The sequence below is a fragment of the Canis lupus genome, chromosome 16, assembly GCF_048164855.1.
Source record: "Canis lupus baileyi chromosome 16, mCanLup2.hap1, whole genome shotgun sequence".
NCBI lineage: Eukaryota > Metazoa > Chordata > Mammalia > Carnivora > Canidae > Canis > Canis lupus.
In genome coordinates this window covers 41868269-41881517 of record NC_132853.1, presented here as the reverse complement: position 1 = coordinate 41881517, position 13249 = coordinate 41868269, and the positions used below count along the sequence as shown (strand labels likewise).

At 56.6% G+C, this 13249-nt stretch overlaps 2 protein-coding genes across 5 annotated transcripts; one reads left to right on the top strand and one right to left on the bottom strand.

Annotated features, from left to right (window-relative positions):
* The first annotated feature begins 352 nt into the window (after window positions 1-352).
* Window positions 353-4142, top strand: TMEM101 (transmembrane protein 101). The gene is made up of 4 exons (XM_072780797.1): window positions 353-572; window positions 875-1055; window positions 2210-2356; window positions 3140-4142. The coding sequence occupies exons 1-4, from the start codon at window positions 436-438 to the stop codon at window positions 3446-3448; spliced, it is 774 nt and encodes a 257-aa protein (XP_072636898.1). The 5' UTR covers window positions 353-435; the 3' UTR covers window positions 3449-4142.
* On the bottom strand, window positions 3817-9447 carry NAGS (N-acetylglutamate synthase). 4 transcript variants are annotated; one of them, XM_072780794.1, is made up of 7 exons: window positions 8812-9440; window positions 7940-8214; window positions 7615-7828; window positions 7122-7302; window positions 6611-6782; window positions 6333-6515; window positions 3817-5723 (listed from the first exon to the last, which is right to left on the bottom strand). In XM_072780794.1, exons 1-7 carry the CDS (start codon window positions 9244-9246, stop codon window positions 5570-5572), a joined length of 1614 nt encoding a protein of 537 aa, XP_072636895.1. In that variant the 5' UTR covers window positions 9247-9440; the 3' UTR covers window positions 3817-5569. The 4 variants fall into 4 exon arrangements, with proteins under 4 accessions (XP_072636895.1, XP_072636896.1, XP_072636897.1 ...); XM_072780793.1 differs by lacking the exon at window positions 3817-5723 and adding an exon at window positions 5737-6016 and having other exon boundaries at window positions 8812-9447; XM_072780795.1 differs by lacking the exon at window positions 6333-6515 and having other exon boundaries at window positions 8812-9444.
* Between the last annotated feature and the right edge of the window lie 3802 nt (window positions 9448-13249).

The following is a 13249-nucleotide window of genomic DNA, read 5'->3' as shown; positions in this document are numbered from 1 at the left end:
TAAATGTCCTCTTCGTTTTACAGATGGGTTTTGGAAAGTGTAGTGACATGCCCAAAGAACCTTAGGGTTGGATTGAAGCCTGGAGCCCAGGTCTAGCAGCATGCAAAGACTAGTAAGCTTCATTGCATCAGGTTATTGCCCATGGTTCTGGTAAGCTGAACCCACTGTTCCTTCCTCTAGTCTAGTTTTCAATTTTGCAGCCAAGAGGAAGGATCCTTAAGCTGCCATGAGCAGAGGGAAAGGTCGAAATCCGCAGAGGGAACACCTGCTCCGGTCCGGAACTAGAGAGCGAGAGCATGGTTTCCCGTCGGGAGGGAAAGATACTGCTCCCAACCCCCACCCCCGCCGCTCCGCGAGAGCCGGAAGTTGCGTGTCGCCTCCCCGCGCCGGTCTCCCCGTCGGGGGTGACGCCGCAGCGGACTGCCCTTCCCCAAGATGGCGTCGAAGATGGGTTCTCGACGGTGGATGCTGCAGCTGATCATGCAGCTGGGTTCGGTGTTGCTCACACGCTGCCCCTTCTGGGGCTGCTTCAGCCAGCTCATGCTGTACGCTGAGAGGGCCGAAGCGCGCCGGTGAGCGGGCCCACGCGGCCGCCGAGTACGGTGGGGGGCGGTACGGCCCGTCCCAAGAACGGGGTGCGGTGAGGTGGGGAAGAAGTTGGGGCCCTTGGGCTGGGGAAGAGTTGGGACCTCGGGCTTTTTAGGGGCTCTGGTCTGGGGCAAGGTGGGCATCGAGCGTAGTGCAGGGATCCTGGCCGTGGAAGGGCGTCCGGTTCGGGGGAGCAGTGGAGCTTGTGGGAACTCAAGGGGTCGTCGCAAGGCTCTCCTCCCGCTTCACTCTGTCCTCGTTGCTTCTTCCCCTCTCCGGCTCGCAGGAAGCCCGACATCCCAGTACCCTACTTGTACTTCGACTTGGGGGCGGCCGTGCTGTGCGCCAGCTTCATGTCCTTTGGGGTGAAGCGGCGCTGGTTCGCACTGGGGGCCGCACTCCAGCTGGCCATTAGCACCTACGCCGCCTACATCGGGGGCTACGTTCACTACGGGGACTGGCTGAAGGTGAGCACCTCGGCCCGAGGCGGGACTTTGCTAAGGGGAGGAGGAGCCCCAGGCCAGTGCCCCGGGCCCCGGGCAGTTGGGTAATGCATGGTGCTAGCCACGTGCATAGTGTGAAGCCTGGGAATGCAGAACCCCCAGGCTTGTGGAGATTATTCCAGACTGCAAGAATGAAAGGACCTTAGAGACCACACAAGACTGCCTTTCAGAGTGGGAAAACTGAGGTCTGAAGATGAGAAACAGACTTTCTCAAAGTCACACCACAGTCAGCCTTGCAGGTGAGACTAGTACCTGGGTCACTAGTTCCCAGAACCCTTTAAACCATTAGTTTAGTAATGTCAGATTATAGGGCAAAAGGGACCTTGGAGAGTACCGGTTTCAACCATCCAATTTTACGAAATTTAATTTAGTGGAGCATATTATTATTATTATTATTATTATTATTATTATTATTATTATTTAAAGATTTTATTTATTTATTCATGATAGTCACACAGAGAGAGACAGAGAGGCAGAGACACAGGCAGAGGGAGAAGCAGGCTCCACGCAGGGAGCCCGACGCGGGACTCGATCCCGGGTCTCCAGGACCGCACCCCGGGCCAAAGGCAGGTGCCAAACTGCTGCGCCACCCAGGGATCCCTAGTGGAGCATTTAAACCTGAAAGTGCCAGAACTTATGGCAGGCACTGCAAGCTTGTAGATAATCCTCAACAAAGGCACTGACCTCAAGGAATGGACTGTCAGTCCAGTAGGGGAGGCAGATGAGTGAACAGCTACAGGACAATGAGATTAATGGTTTTTTTTGTTTGTTTGTTTGTTTGTTTTGTTTGTTTTTTATGGGACAGACTCTGTCTTATATAGCAGAAAGAACATTGGGATTTGAGTCTGTACACCTGGGGTACAGAGGGGGCAACTCTTGGTATCTGGGTTCTGCCACTTTCTGTAGGACCTGGGACAATTTTATTAATCCCTCTGGGCCTCAGTTTCCACTTCTGATAAAAATTATCTATCTCTGCTGTACCTGTCTACCACACTTGGAAATGGTAAGAGGGTTCATCAGGTGGAATGGGATGTGTAGAGATGGGCCGTTCTTTGCTCTGGACAGCCAGGAGAAATGTGGCTGCAGTTCCTGACTGGGGTCCCCTTACCTCGGTCCAGGTCCGTATGTACTCGCGCACAGTTGCTATCATCGGCGGCTTTCTTGTGCTGGCCAGCGGCGCTGGGGAGCTGTACCGCCGGAAACCCCGCAGCCGCTCCCTCCAGTCCACCGGCCAGGTGTTCCTGGGCATCTACCTCATCTGCGTGGTAGGTTGGGGGGCCGTTGGCTGGAAGTGCTTGCTTGGGAATGAGGTTTGAGCCCATGCTTGGCAGCACCCAGGGAGGTGGGCAGAATAAGGCCTTCCATGTGCTTCCTGATGGTCTACCTCCTGGGGTTTCCTCAGCCAGTTTTGGGGCCTCAAGGGCCCTTCAGTCTCCTGAGACCTGCTTGAGAGTTCCTTCTCCCAACATTATTGCCACCAGGGAGAAAAGAGGTTGGATTGACCATTCAGTCCCAAGCCTGAGAGAAGAACAGAGTGGACTGGTCATCTCATGGCTCTAGCCCCCAGAGGAATGGGAGAGGGGACAAAGGAGAGGTTTGGTGGGGTTCAGACCCCAGATGGGGATCTACCACTTAGAGTTGTGGGGGTTGTCTAGGGTAGCCAGTTATGGTACTCCCTCGTGGAGGACCTAGAGGGAGCCAGTGTGGATGGGGACCTGGACAGGCTCCAGGTCACTTGGCTTCATCTTCGTTATTGGGCATCGTATCCCATGTGCAGTTCTGTATTCAGAGGTGAGAGCCCTAGTCTGGCTGTGGAGACACACTTCCTTCTGAGCCTAGAAGGGGAGGAAAGACAGGCCTTAGCCTCATGAGCTCCTTAGTCTGTGGGAGAGATGCAGGGCCTATTTTCAGAGAGCCCCCAAGTCTGAGATGGGAGTCAGAAGCCCACCTTGCAGAGGCTGACTTGCAGGTGCCATCTCCAGGGCAGCCATCCCCAGACCGGCTCCTCTCAGCCTGCTGGAGAGACTTAGAGGATGGTGTGTCTCTAGGCCTACTCACTGCAGCACAGCAAGGAGGACCGGCTGGCATATCTGAACCATCTCCCAGGAGGGGAGCTGATGATCCAGCTGTTCTTCGTTCTGTATGGCGTCCTGGCCCTGGCCTTCCTGTCAGGCTACTACGTGACCCTGGCTGCCCAGATCCTGGCTGTACTGCTGCCCCCGGTCATGCTGCTCATTGATGGCAATGTCGCCTACTGGCACAACACACGGCGCGTTGAGTTCTGGAACCAGATGAAGCTCCTTGGAGAGAGCGTGGGCATCTTCGGGGCTGCTGTCATCCTGGCCACTGATGGCTGAGTGGCATGGCGAGGACTGAGATGGGTGCAGGGGGTCACCCAGGGCCACCCTGCCTTCCTCCTCGCTGGCCCAGTTGTTTCTTTATGCTTTCTGCTCTGTTGGTTTGGTTTTCTGCTGTGTGTATGTGTTGGTAGGAGGCAGGTCTCTTCCCCGGGTCTGGGCTCAGCCCTTGGGGGTGGTGGGAGGCCTCATGAAGATGCCTTCCAGGGTTTTTTCCCATTTGTTATTAGGGACCCAAGGCCAGCTGCTTCCTGGGTCTCCTGTTTCAGAGAAGGGAGTAAGACAGGGCTTGGGTGGGGGTACAGAGGAAGGAAGACCATGAACCAGAAGTGAGCAAATGTGAAAAGTTCCTTTTTGAGCCTGACGAGTCAGCTAGGCTCTGCAGTGCTTTCTGGAGACTGGGAGTGAGTATGTGTGTTGACATGTGGATTGGGCCAAAAGAAGCTGAGGGGCCAGGCACTACAGAAGTCACGAGTTCTCAGGGCATGCTGGGGGCCGAAACAGCTCTAGCCTGTTGCCCCAGCTTGAGAGCTGAGCAGGCCCCAGTCTGGGGTGTGCAGGGGTCTGGCAGGCAGCGGCTAACTCCCCGCCTCTTGCATTCTGTTTCTAGCACTATGGTTGGCCTGGTTGGGGTGAGTGCCCTCCCAAACACCAGACCACACAGTCCTCCAAAAATAAACATTTTATATAGACATTTGGCTTTGCTTCTCTGTTCTCCCCACAAGGCACGTTGCCATTGGCTGGGATTGATCTTGGGTTCTTGAAAGACCACATCTGGTTAAGGCCTACTTCAGTCCTCCCGTGACCTCTGCCCTGTTCTGGGAGTTCCCACAGGCCTTTGGCTCTCTAGTGAGGATCCTCCCTATAGTCTGCTTTTGATCTGTCCCCAGTTCCTGTGTCTTAGCCTTTTTCTCCCCTTTTCTTCTGGTTTTTTGGAAGAAACCTTTGGTGAGGGCAGCTAGTGGGGAGAACTAATGTTAAGTGTTCAATGTGAGGGTTTTACATCTTACAGATGAGGAAATGGAAGCTCAGAGAAGGCGAGCAGCTTACTTCAAGCCACATAGCAAATACAGCCACAGCCACAGCTGGATTCCAGGTCAGACCTGTCTAATGCCCACGCACAGCTGTGTCACCCCTCTCCTGAGGAAGTCAGAGGCTGCTCATGGGTCGGTTCTGTTGTGGCTCTGCTGTGCCATGGTGGTCCTCTCCCTACTTGTCCATGCACCTCCTGATTGAAAATAGCCCAGTGGCCAGTATGGGCCTGGCACATGGTGGGAGTCAAAAATGCGACACGAAACCTCTGGCTTTGGACTCCCACCGGCTGAGATATTCTGTTCCCGCAGATGGTGACAGCTTCCAGTGGGGCCTAGGGGGAAACATCCAAGTCTGGGTCTGGGTTGGAAAGAGCTGGAATTGCTATTGGTCTGACTGGGGGATGGAGGGGAGCCCCTCCCGGGGCTGCTGACACCCAGGTGAGGGAGACGGTGACAACATACATCTTTGGGGCACTCCCATCTCTTAGCTCTTCTCTTCCCTCTAGGAGTCCCCTGGTTCTCCAGCCCTTAAGATCTTGCTCCCAGAAGGGCACTGCTCATTTCCTCTTAAGTGTGAGCTGACTCTCAGACAAGTATTTGTGTTTTAATCAAGGCCTCCTGAAAAGTTGTAAGACCCGAAGGAATTAAAATACATGGTGGAATATCAAGCAAATGGGGGGTGGTCTTTTTGGGCAAGGGAGCCTCGAAACAGCACAGAGACCACAGAAACTGGCCCACCTTTAAGGTTAGCCCTGAGTAGAGCCCTAGAAGGCCAGCCCCCCACCCTCACCTCCCAAATCCCTAGACTGAAAATTGAAGGCCATCTGGTTATAGCTTTGGAGCCAGTGATGGGTGTGTGTGTGTGTGTGTGTGTGTGTGTGTGTGTGTCTTGGCACACCCTTCTTCCTGTGCTTGTGCCCATTTGGGCATCCCCCTCTGGACAGAGTAGAGTAGGGGTTGCTTCCTCCTCTGCAGATCACTTAGCCATCAAGCCTGGTCCAGCCTGTGGCTGCCTGGGAGCTCCTCCAGCAGGCATGGCTTTTGGTTCACCCTGGTTGTCCCAGGGCCTGCAGGCTGGTGGTGAGGGTCAGCTGCCTGGGTCAGAAGCTGGCTTGCAGAAGGAGTCCGGCAGTCCCTTGGCGTGGTTGACCAGCTCGTAAGAGTCCCGGATATCGGCCAGACCAAACCAGAAGAAGATCCACTGCTTGTTGGAGAAGCTGCCATCACTGTGTTTGAAGTACCTGGTGGGGAAAGGGGGGTGCCTTTAGGGCAAGGCCAGTGCTCATTATTCACTGGTTATTTTGAGGACCTCCTACATGCGAGGCACCCTGCTATTATCTGGTTTCATCCGTACAGCAGCAGCCAAGAGCCTGGTAGTATTAATGCTCTTTTCACAGAGAAGCAGCTAAAGCTCAGAGAAGTTAGTTGACTTGCCAGAGTCCCAAAGCTAGGAAGGTTAGACTGAGGACGTCCTTTGCTCTCTCCAGTCTTGTCTGTGCATTCAGGGGAGGGGTTCTTGTTGGTCCCCACAGACCTGGGTGAGGGGATAGTTGCAGAGGGAAACTAGACATGCAGTGGGCTGGGGGCCAGAGCTCAGCAACTCTGGAGGGTGGAATAGAGCCTGGAAGGTCAGGATTTCTCAGGACTCTGGGAGAGTTGGGGAGTGTCTTCAAGGAATCCACCGCTGTGGGGCCCAGTGCTTTTAAGTGTGCTCTGCTTCTGGGGAAATCTCAGGCTCCCTGTGTGGTCTGCTCCCTGAGGCGTGGCTGTGAAGGGCAGGCGGGGGTGGGGGGGGTGGGGGGGGTGGGGGGGGTGGTCGGCAGCCCAGAGCCCCGAGGGGCGGGACCTACCAGGGATTGATGGGGTTAGTGACCCGGGAGCGCCAGAAAAGCGTCTGCAGGTCCCGCCGCAGGCACTCCCACAGCATCTGGCCAGAGCCTTGGCCCTGGCGGCTGGAGCTCACCACAAATTTGTCTAGATACGGGGTGCCCCCCAGGACGGGCTCTGTGGTCAGAATGGCGGCCGCGTTGTACCTGGCGCAGCAGGGGAGAGGCAGGCTGGGACCTCTCCTTGGCCCCCAGCTGCCCAGCTCTGCCCCTCGGTCCCTGCCTGGGGCCCGCAGGCTCACCCCTCAGAGACGTAGACTGAGTGCAGCCGGGGGCGCAGCGAAGCCAAGTAGTCATCCCGGAGCTTCTTGCCGAAGCTGGCGTTGACCAGGCTCACTAGGCGGCCCTGGTCCAGGCTGTCTAGGCTTCGCACCCGCAGCATCCGCTCGGCGTTCTTGAACAGGGTCCCGGACCCTGGGGGTGGGGTGGAGGATGGAGGAGGAAGGGACGGAGAGCCAGGTCCCGTCCGCTCCTGCCTTTGCCCTGCCTGGTGGGGGCGGGGGAGTGTCCAGATGGAACAGGGGCCGGTGGGACAGTGACCCTCTTTGGAAGACCTACACAATGAAGTGATTTTTGTGGTCTGCATAGATATGTACATGATTTTCACACAGTGAGATGCTTTCCGCTGGCTGCTGGCTGTTGTCCCTCAACTTCGGTCCATCGCCTGTAGTCCCACCTACTTCCCCTAGACCCACCTACCTCCCCGAGCCGGATCTCCACCCCCCCCACCCCGCCCCCAGGCGCGGCCCTCACCCTTGTTGCTGAAGAGCTCGGTGAGCAGCGTGCTGGCGGAGGTGATGACGGCCGAGGAGTGGTGGGGCAGGCGGCTGAGCACATCCACAATGAGCCGCATCTGCTGCCGTTCCTTGGTGCTCACCCACTCGGCGTTGGTCACCAGGTCCAGATCAGCGGGCAGGTTCACATTACTCAGGACCTATGTCCAGGGCCAGGGGGTGAGCCTCTGGCCTGCAGCTGGCTACGGACTCTGCCCCTGCCCTCCCCGACCCTTCCTTTCCGACCCTCTACCCGCACTTCCTCCCGGAGTCCTCGGCCAGGGAGGGTTCCAATTTTAGTATATGTGCTGCCGAAGCGAGCACCCAGGGAGGGTTCCGATCCGGCACCACGCCATTCCCGGCCCACCCGGCTGGAGAATGACTGAAGCCCTCTGGAAGGTGAGCAGGGGGCATGAGAGGGGCTTAGCCAGGCACAGAGTCACAGGAGTGGGACCCAGAAGGAGGGGACACACCTTTTGAGTGCCATCGTGCAGGCCTCCGGTGGTATTGAGGAAGATGATTTTGGTAGGCTGCAGCGCCTTGGCTAGAGCCGCGGTCACCTCCAGCGAGTCGAGGAGCACCGAACGGCGTGCGGTCGTCTCCCCGATGGGGCACAAGATGGGAATGCTGCCCGACTCCAGGCACCACTGTAGCAGGTCGGTCTCCACTGAGACGATGCCACCATAGCTGTGGGCCAGACGTGATGCTCAAGAGGGCCCCCTCCAGGCCTGCCCGGCTGGGGCAGGGCGGGTGGCTTAGTGAGGTCTAAGGACCGGGGCCAGGGCGGGCGGCACTAACCTGGCATGAGGGGCTGGCTCAGCAGCTCCCAGCACCGACCCACCACCAAAAAAAGGCACGGCAGTGGCAGCGTTGTGCCGCAGCTCATCCACCAGCACCTTGCAGTGCTGGGCAAGTTGTGCCTTGGCCTCCCAGAAGGAAAGGCAGCCGGAGGGCGCTGTGGGAGCCGGCAGCCCGAGGACTACTAGTGGCTTCATGTCCATGCGCTGCAGGAATGCCAGGGCGAAGGCCAGGCTGGATACGGCCCGACTGCACTTGAGTACCTCCTCGTCCACCTGCGCGGGAGTGAGCGTTCAGAAGGGGGCCTCAGTGGCCCTGACTCCTGCCACAACCGCTTGCTCCTGCAGCCTGGCCCGCAGGGCCCTGTCGCTGCACCTCCCCTCCCCAGGAACAGTCAGGCTCCATTTCTGGCTACCGGCGCCCACCTGCTCCGCCCTTTGCCCCATTGGGTCTTGCCATCCCCTTATCTCACACTGGTGTTCCTCCCTCTGTGCCTCCCTGCGACCTTGGACTCTAGGACTCCTTGGGGGGAGGGGCGAGCCAGGCGGCTCCTGTCTAGGTTCCCCACTTGCCATCGGAACTCCTAACTGCGGCGGCGGTGGTGGTGGTGGGCGGGGGGGATTTCTCCAGCGCATCACACTTGGCGGATCAGGGCCCCCAGTCTCCTCACCTGGGCTGGTTGGGAGACTACTGGAGCAGCGCGCAGCCTCACCCGGTCCCGGCACTCGTCCGGGCACCATCTCACCTTTTCCCGCTTCCGCTGCGCAGAGTCCGCAGCCGGTCCTCCCATGCCTGGCGACACGTCGCCGTACAACCGTACAGCCCCCGTCCATCCCCTCGCCGTGACACGGCCGGCGCCCGGCTGCGCTCACCTCGATGACGGCGAAGGGCTTGTCCGCGGAGTGGTAGCAGGTCTGGAACTGCGTGAGCCAGTGGCGCGCCTCCCCGGGGCTGGCTCCGCACTGGTTCAGAAAGGCCTGGATGTCCCGCTGCACCAGCGAGCGGCCTGCCGGGGGCCCGGGGGGCTCGAGGGGCTCGGGGGGGACCGGGGGCGCGGGGGGCGGCGTCCACTCCGGCTCCTCCGCGGCAGGCGCGTGGGTGTCGTCCTCGGCGCCCTCGGTCCCTTCTCGTACCGGCTGGGCGGGCGCCCAGGCGGTGCTGAGCCGGCGCCCCGGGCTGGCGCCCCTGGCCGCCCGCCGTCGTGCGCTGCCGCTCAGTCTCCGGGCGTCCCCGGTGCTTCGGGGACCGCGCAGCCTTCCTCCCGCAGAGGTGGCCCGCAGGGCCCAGGCCAACCGCGCCGTCGCCATGACAACCAGACGGGCTGGCCCCCCCTCGAGTGCGCTTCAGTCCCGAGCTCCGGGTCCTGGGGGGGCTCTTAACCTGCTGCAAGGCGGGGCCGGACCAGCCGGGGCGGGCCGCGAACTGGGGGCCCTGAGTGCCTCCGGGTGCATTTGAAGAGGGTCAGGCCTTGGGTCAGGGGGCGGGGTCAACAGTATCCCCGCCCCTGGGGAAGGGGGATGGAACCCACTAGCGCGCGCGGGTCACGAGGCAGAGATAAGGGGTGCGGGGCGTCTTTAATCTGTTGCCAAGGCCGGTTCCAGGAAGGGCCCAGGGGACCCAGGGTGGCTTTGAGGGTCTCTTAGGTTCTGGATGATTAAAGGGGAGTTTGAGGAGGTCAAGAGGGGAGAGCAAGTGACGGTTAAGGTTATCGGGATTGAGGGAGGAGACTGGAAGGAGAGGTGGGGAAAAGTGGAAGGAGGGTGGAGGCGGGCCAACTCTACTGGAGGGCGGGGATGCCTCCCTCCTATCATCTGAACGCAAAGATTGGAATCATGAGGTTACCAGGGTTTGCCAAGCTCCAGACACTGGGTACCACTTTGAAGAATTTTGTCATATTCACAAATCACCCCTTATTTTATTTTATTTTACCTTATTTGAAACTAGGCCATAAGCTATATATCAGACTATAAAGTGCTGTGAGGACAGCTTCAGTGTCCCTTTTCCTTCTTTTCCCAAAATGTATGCTCCTTTCTACCAAGACCAGTGTTTAGATCCATCCAATGGGAAGGGAACCAGAGGGTAAATCCCCGTTATTAGTATTAAAGTTTTCAAATTTAAAGTTTATCCCTATCAAGATTATAACTAGAAGACCAATATCACTTGCTATAAACAGAAGAAAGCCTTAAGAATAAATCCAGAACAAACTGTTATTAAATTCCAGTTAGGTAGTGTTGCCTGGTCTCTTGGTAACACATAAGGCCAGTAAGGGCCCAATGTCAGCTACTCTAGCACCCTGGGAGGCTTTCTCTTGATACATGGAGAATGCCAGGCACTGTGCAGAGCCCTTCACATATAGTAACTCATTTAATCCTCACGATGAGGCCAGGATGAGTATTATTATTATGCCCATTTTTTAAAAAAGATTTTATTTATTTATTCATGAGAGACAGAGACAGAGGCAGAGACATAGGCAGAGGGAGAAGCAGGCTCCCTCCAGGGAGCCTGATATGAAACTTGATCCCAGGACCCCAGGATCATGACCTGAGCTGAAGACAGACTCAACTACTGAGCCTCCCAGGTGCCCCCAAATGTATGTTCTTAAACACAATTTGAAAAGCACCTGGGTGGCTCAGTGGTTGAGCGTCTGCCTTTGGCTCAGGCTGTGATCCCAGGGTCATGGGATCGAGTCTCACATCAGGCTCCCTGCAGGGAATCTGCTTCTCCTTCTGCCTATCTCTGTGTCTCTCATTAATAAATAAATTATCTTTAAAAAAATGAAAAGGACATGAAAACTTTCACTGGATGTGATTCATTGTTATTTGGTACTGTATCTGCTCACTGCCTAAAAGCACCCTGTATGCTATCACTTGTACACATCCTGCGCTTGGGTACACTGTGCTGGAGTCCCAACTTGTGTCGCTGTAGAGGAGAAGCAGTGATTCAGCCAAGGTCACATAGCTGTTAGTGTTATGGCCAGATGCTAGGTATCTTGAGTTCTCACCACTGCTCTTTTCTTCTTTCTGTAAAGTTCTATGCTCCCTGTGCGGGGAGTCAGGACCCTGAGGACTCTGCCTAAATGGCAAGTGGTGGCCTGAGCTGCTTCTCTCCTGAGTATCCCAGAGGATGCTGGGTGAGGATTGCAACCCCTTCTGGGGATCCCCTGCAAGAACCACAGCACATGCACGCATGCACCCTCCCAGGCAGAAGACTCCTGGCAGAGGGGGTGGGGGGAGCTGACCTCTGTGACCTCCGCCACTGACTTTTCCATTTTCCTTTTTAGAAATCCTGGGTTCCATTAGAGAGTAAAGCAGGAAGTGTACCCCCTACTCTGCGGGGTCACCTCTAGGGCCTTCTTTTTCCAGGATAGGGCTGCCCACGCCCTTCTTGCCTGCACTTCCCGGAATCTACCAGAGGAGGGGGTCCCAGCCCCTCATCCGAGCTCCCACCTTCCCTGGCCCCTCTGAGCTCAGGGGTTCCTCCCTCTCCGTCTATCCGCCCCAGCCCTGGCCTCTCTTCACTCCTCTCCCAAATGCAGGCCCCTTCCAGGCCCTCTCCCCACAGCTGTGGCTAAGTCCTGCCTCCTGCCAACTGGGGGCCTGTGTGAGGGCAGGGCTGACTTCTCCTTCCACAGACCAAGGCCCCACCCTTTTCAGAAGCCAACAGCATCAGCCCCATTTCCCCTGGGCTGGTGACACCAGCTGGGGAGCTGCTTCCCACTGCTTTGGGCTTTAGCCCAGGGGGCCGTGTCCCCACGCAGCCAATGGGCCCAGGAATACCCTGAGTAAATGATTAACTCCAGACCCAGTGACCCCAGGGCCACTGTGTCCCCACTGCCTCTCCTGGGGGGAAAGGCCAGCCTCTGGTTGGAGAGCTGGCAGTGCTTCACAGAGGAGATGAGTGTGGGTGTGAGGTCAGCACCCCCACCTGACCCCATATCTCTGAATTGAGGGGCTATAATATTGTTGTCAGTCTGTGGTTCTAGCTTGAATTTTCTTTGTTCCCCTCTGAAGCAAGCCGTTATTTTGTTTTTCAGAGCAAAGCTTGTTGTCAGTTTGCCCAGAATCGGGCTCCTGTCTTTTCACCAGGCCCTGGGTCATGGAGATGCTGAGAACAGACATAACCTTCCAACCCCTCCAGATATTTCCGCTTAGCATGGGCTTCAGCCTTGAGCACAGGAGCTGGTTTGAAGGGCCAAGGCTTTCCCTCCTACTAGAGCCCTCCTTGGCTGCCACTCAGGACAGGTGGGCATGGAGGTGATGGTCCAGGGATGACAGCTGACAGTTCCAGTCACAGCACCTAAGCAAAGAGATACACACACACACACACACACACACACACAGAGTACACAAATGTAGCAACCCACACCATCCATGAAGATGCATGCAGAAACACAGATGTGTAGACGCACGGGTGTACAGAGATACACAGAATACATGGATTCCCACACCATCCAAAGTCACACAGATGTACACATGGAGAGATACACATGTATAGACACAACACGTCTGCAGAGAGACACAGGTCCACTCAGACACACATTGGCATGCAGAATTGTGCACGTTTACATGCGCAGTGACTCAGCATATACATGAACAGGTACTGAGAACACACAAATACACACCCAGCTGTTGTCAGTGATGACAACGGGGGCACTCAGATCTGGAGACATGAATATGCACAGACTTCTGTGTGCACATGCCCACACATGCACACACACACAACATACAGAATTATTATTATTATTTTTAAATATTTTATTTATTTATTCATGATAGACAGAGAGAGAGAGAGAGGCAGAGACACAGGCAGAGGGAGAAGCAGGCTATGCCGGGAGCCCGACGTGGGACTCGATCCTGGGAACCCAGGATCGCGCCCTGGGCCAAAGGCAGGCGCTAAACTGCTGAGCCACCCAGGGATCCCCAACATACAGAATTAGAAGCAGACATACATCCTAAGATCATACCCATCTACCCATGTACAGAGGCCCAGAGCCACACTCATTCACATGCCATAATGGTGTCTGGCATGGGAGAAGTGGCCAGTAAACATTTACTGAATGAATGAATGAATGAATGAATGAATGAAGAGAAAACAGCAAGAAAGAGGTAGGGCCCTATGGAAAGGGAAGACTGGCTCTGTAGACCCTGTCGTGGGATTGGTCCTACGACTACTCAGACAGCCCCAAGGTGGCCCTCCTCATCTGTGAGGAGGAAGAGCCCAGTGGGAGATTATAAAGTTTTGTGAGCACACACCATGTGCCAGGTGGTGATCAGGGTGCCCTAAGGATGTAGTCCCATTTTCCCTGGCTGG

What these genes read in the sequence shown, in the direction of transcription:
- TMEM101 (XM_072780797.1), top strand. Translation starts at nt 436, where the DNA reads ATGGCGTCGAAGATGGGTTCTCGACGGTGGATGCTGCAGCTGATCATG. An exon ending in ACTACGGGGACTGGCTGAAG is followed by an intron (nt 1,056 to 2,209) that starts GTGAGCACCTCG and finishes ACCTCGGTCCAG; the next exon opens with GTCCGTATGTACTCGCGCAC. An exon ending in GCATCTACCTCATCTGCGTG is followed by an intron (nt 2,357 to 3,139) that starts GTAGGTTGGGGG and finishes GTGTGTCTCTAG; the next exon opens with GCCTACTCACTGCAGCACAG.
- NAGS (XM_072780793.1), bottom strand. Translation starts at nt 9,246, where the DNA reads ATGGCGACGGCGCGGTTGGCCTGGGCCCTGCGGGCCACCTCTGCGGGA. An exon ending in AGCCCTTCGCCGTCATCGAG is followed by an intron (nt 8,215 to 8,811) that starts GTGAGCGCAGCC and finishes ACTCCCGCGCAG; the next exon opens with GTGGACGAGGAGGTACTCAA. An exon ending in CGAGCTCTTCAGCAACAAGG is followed by an intron (nt 6,783 to 7,121) that starts GTGAGGGCCGCG and finishes CCCCACCCCCAG; the next exon opens with GGTCCGGGACCCTGTTCAAG.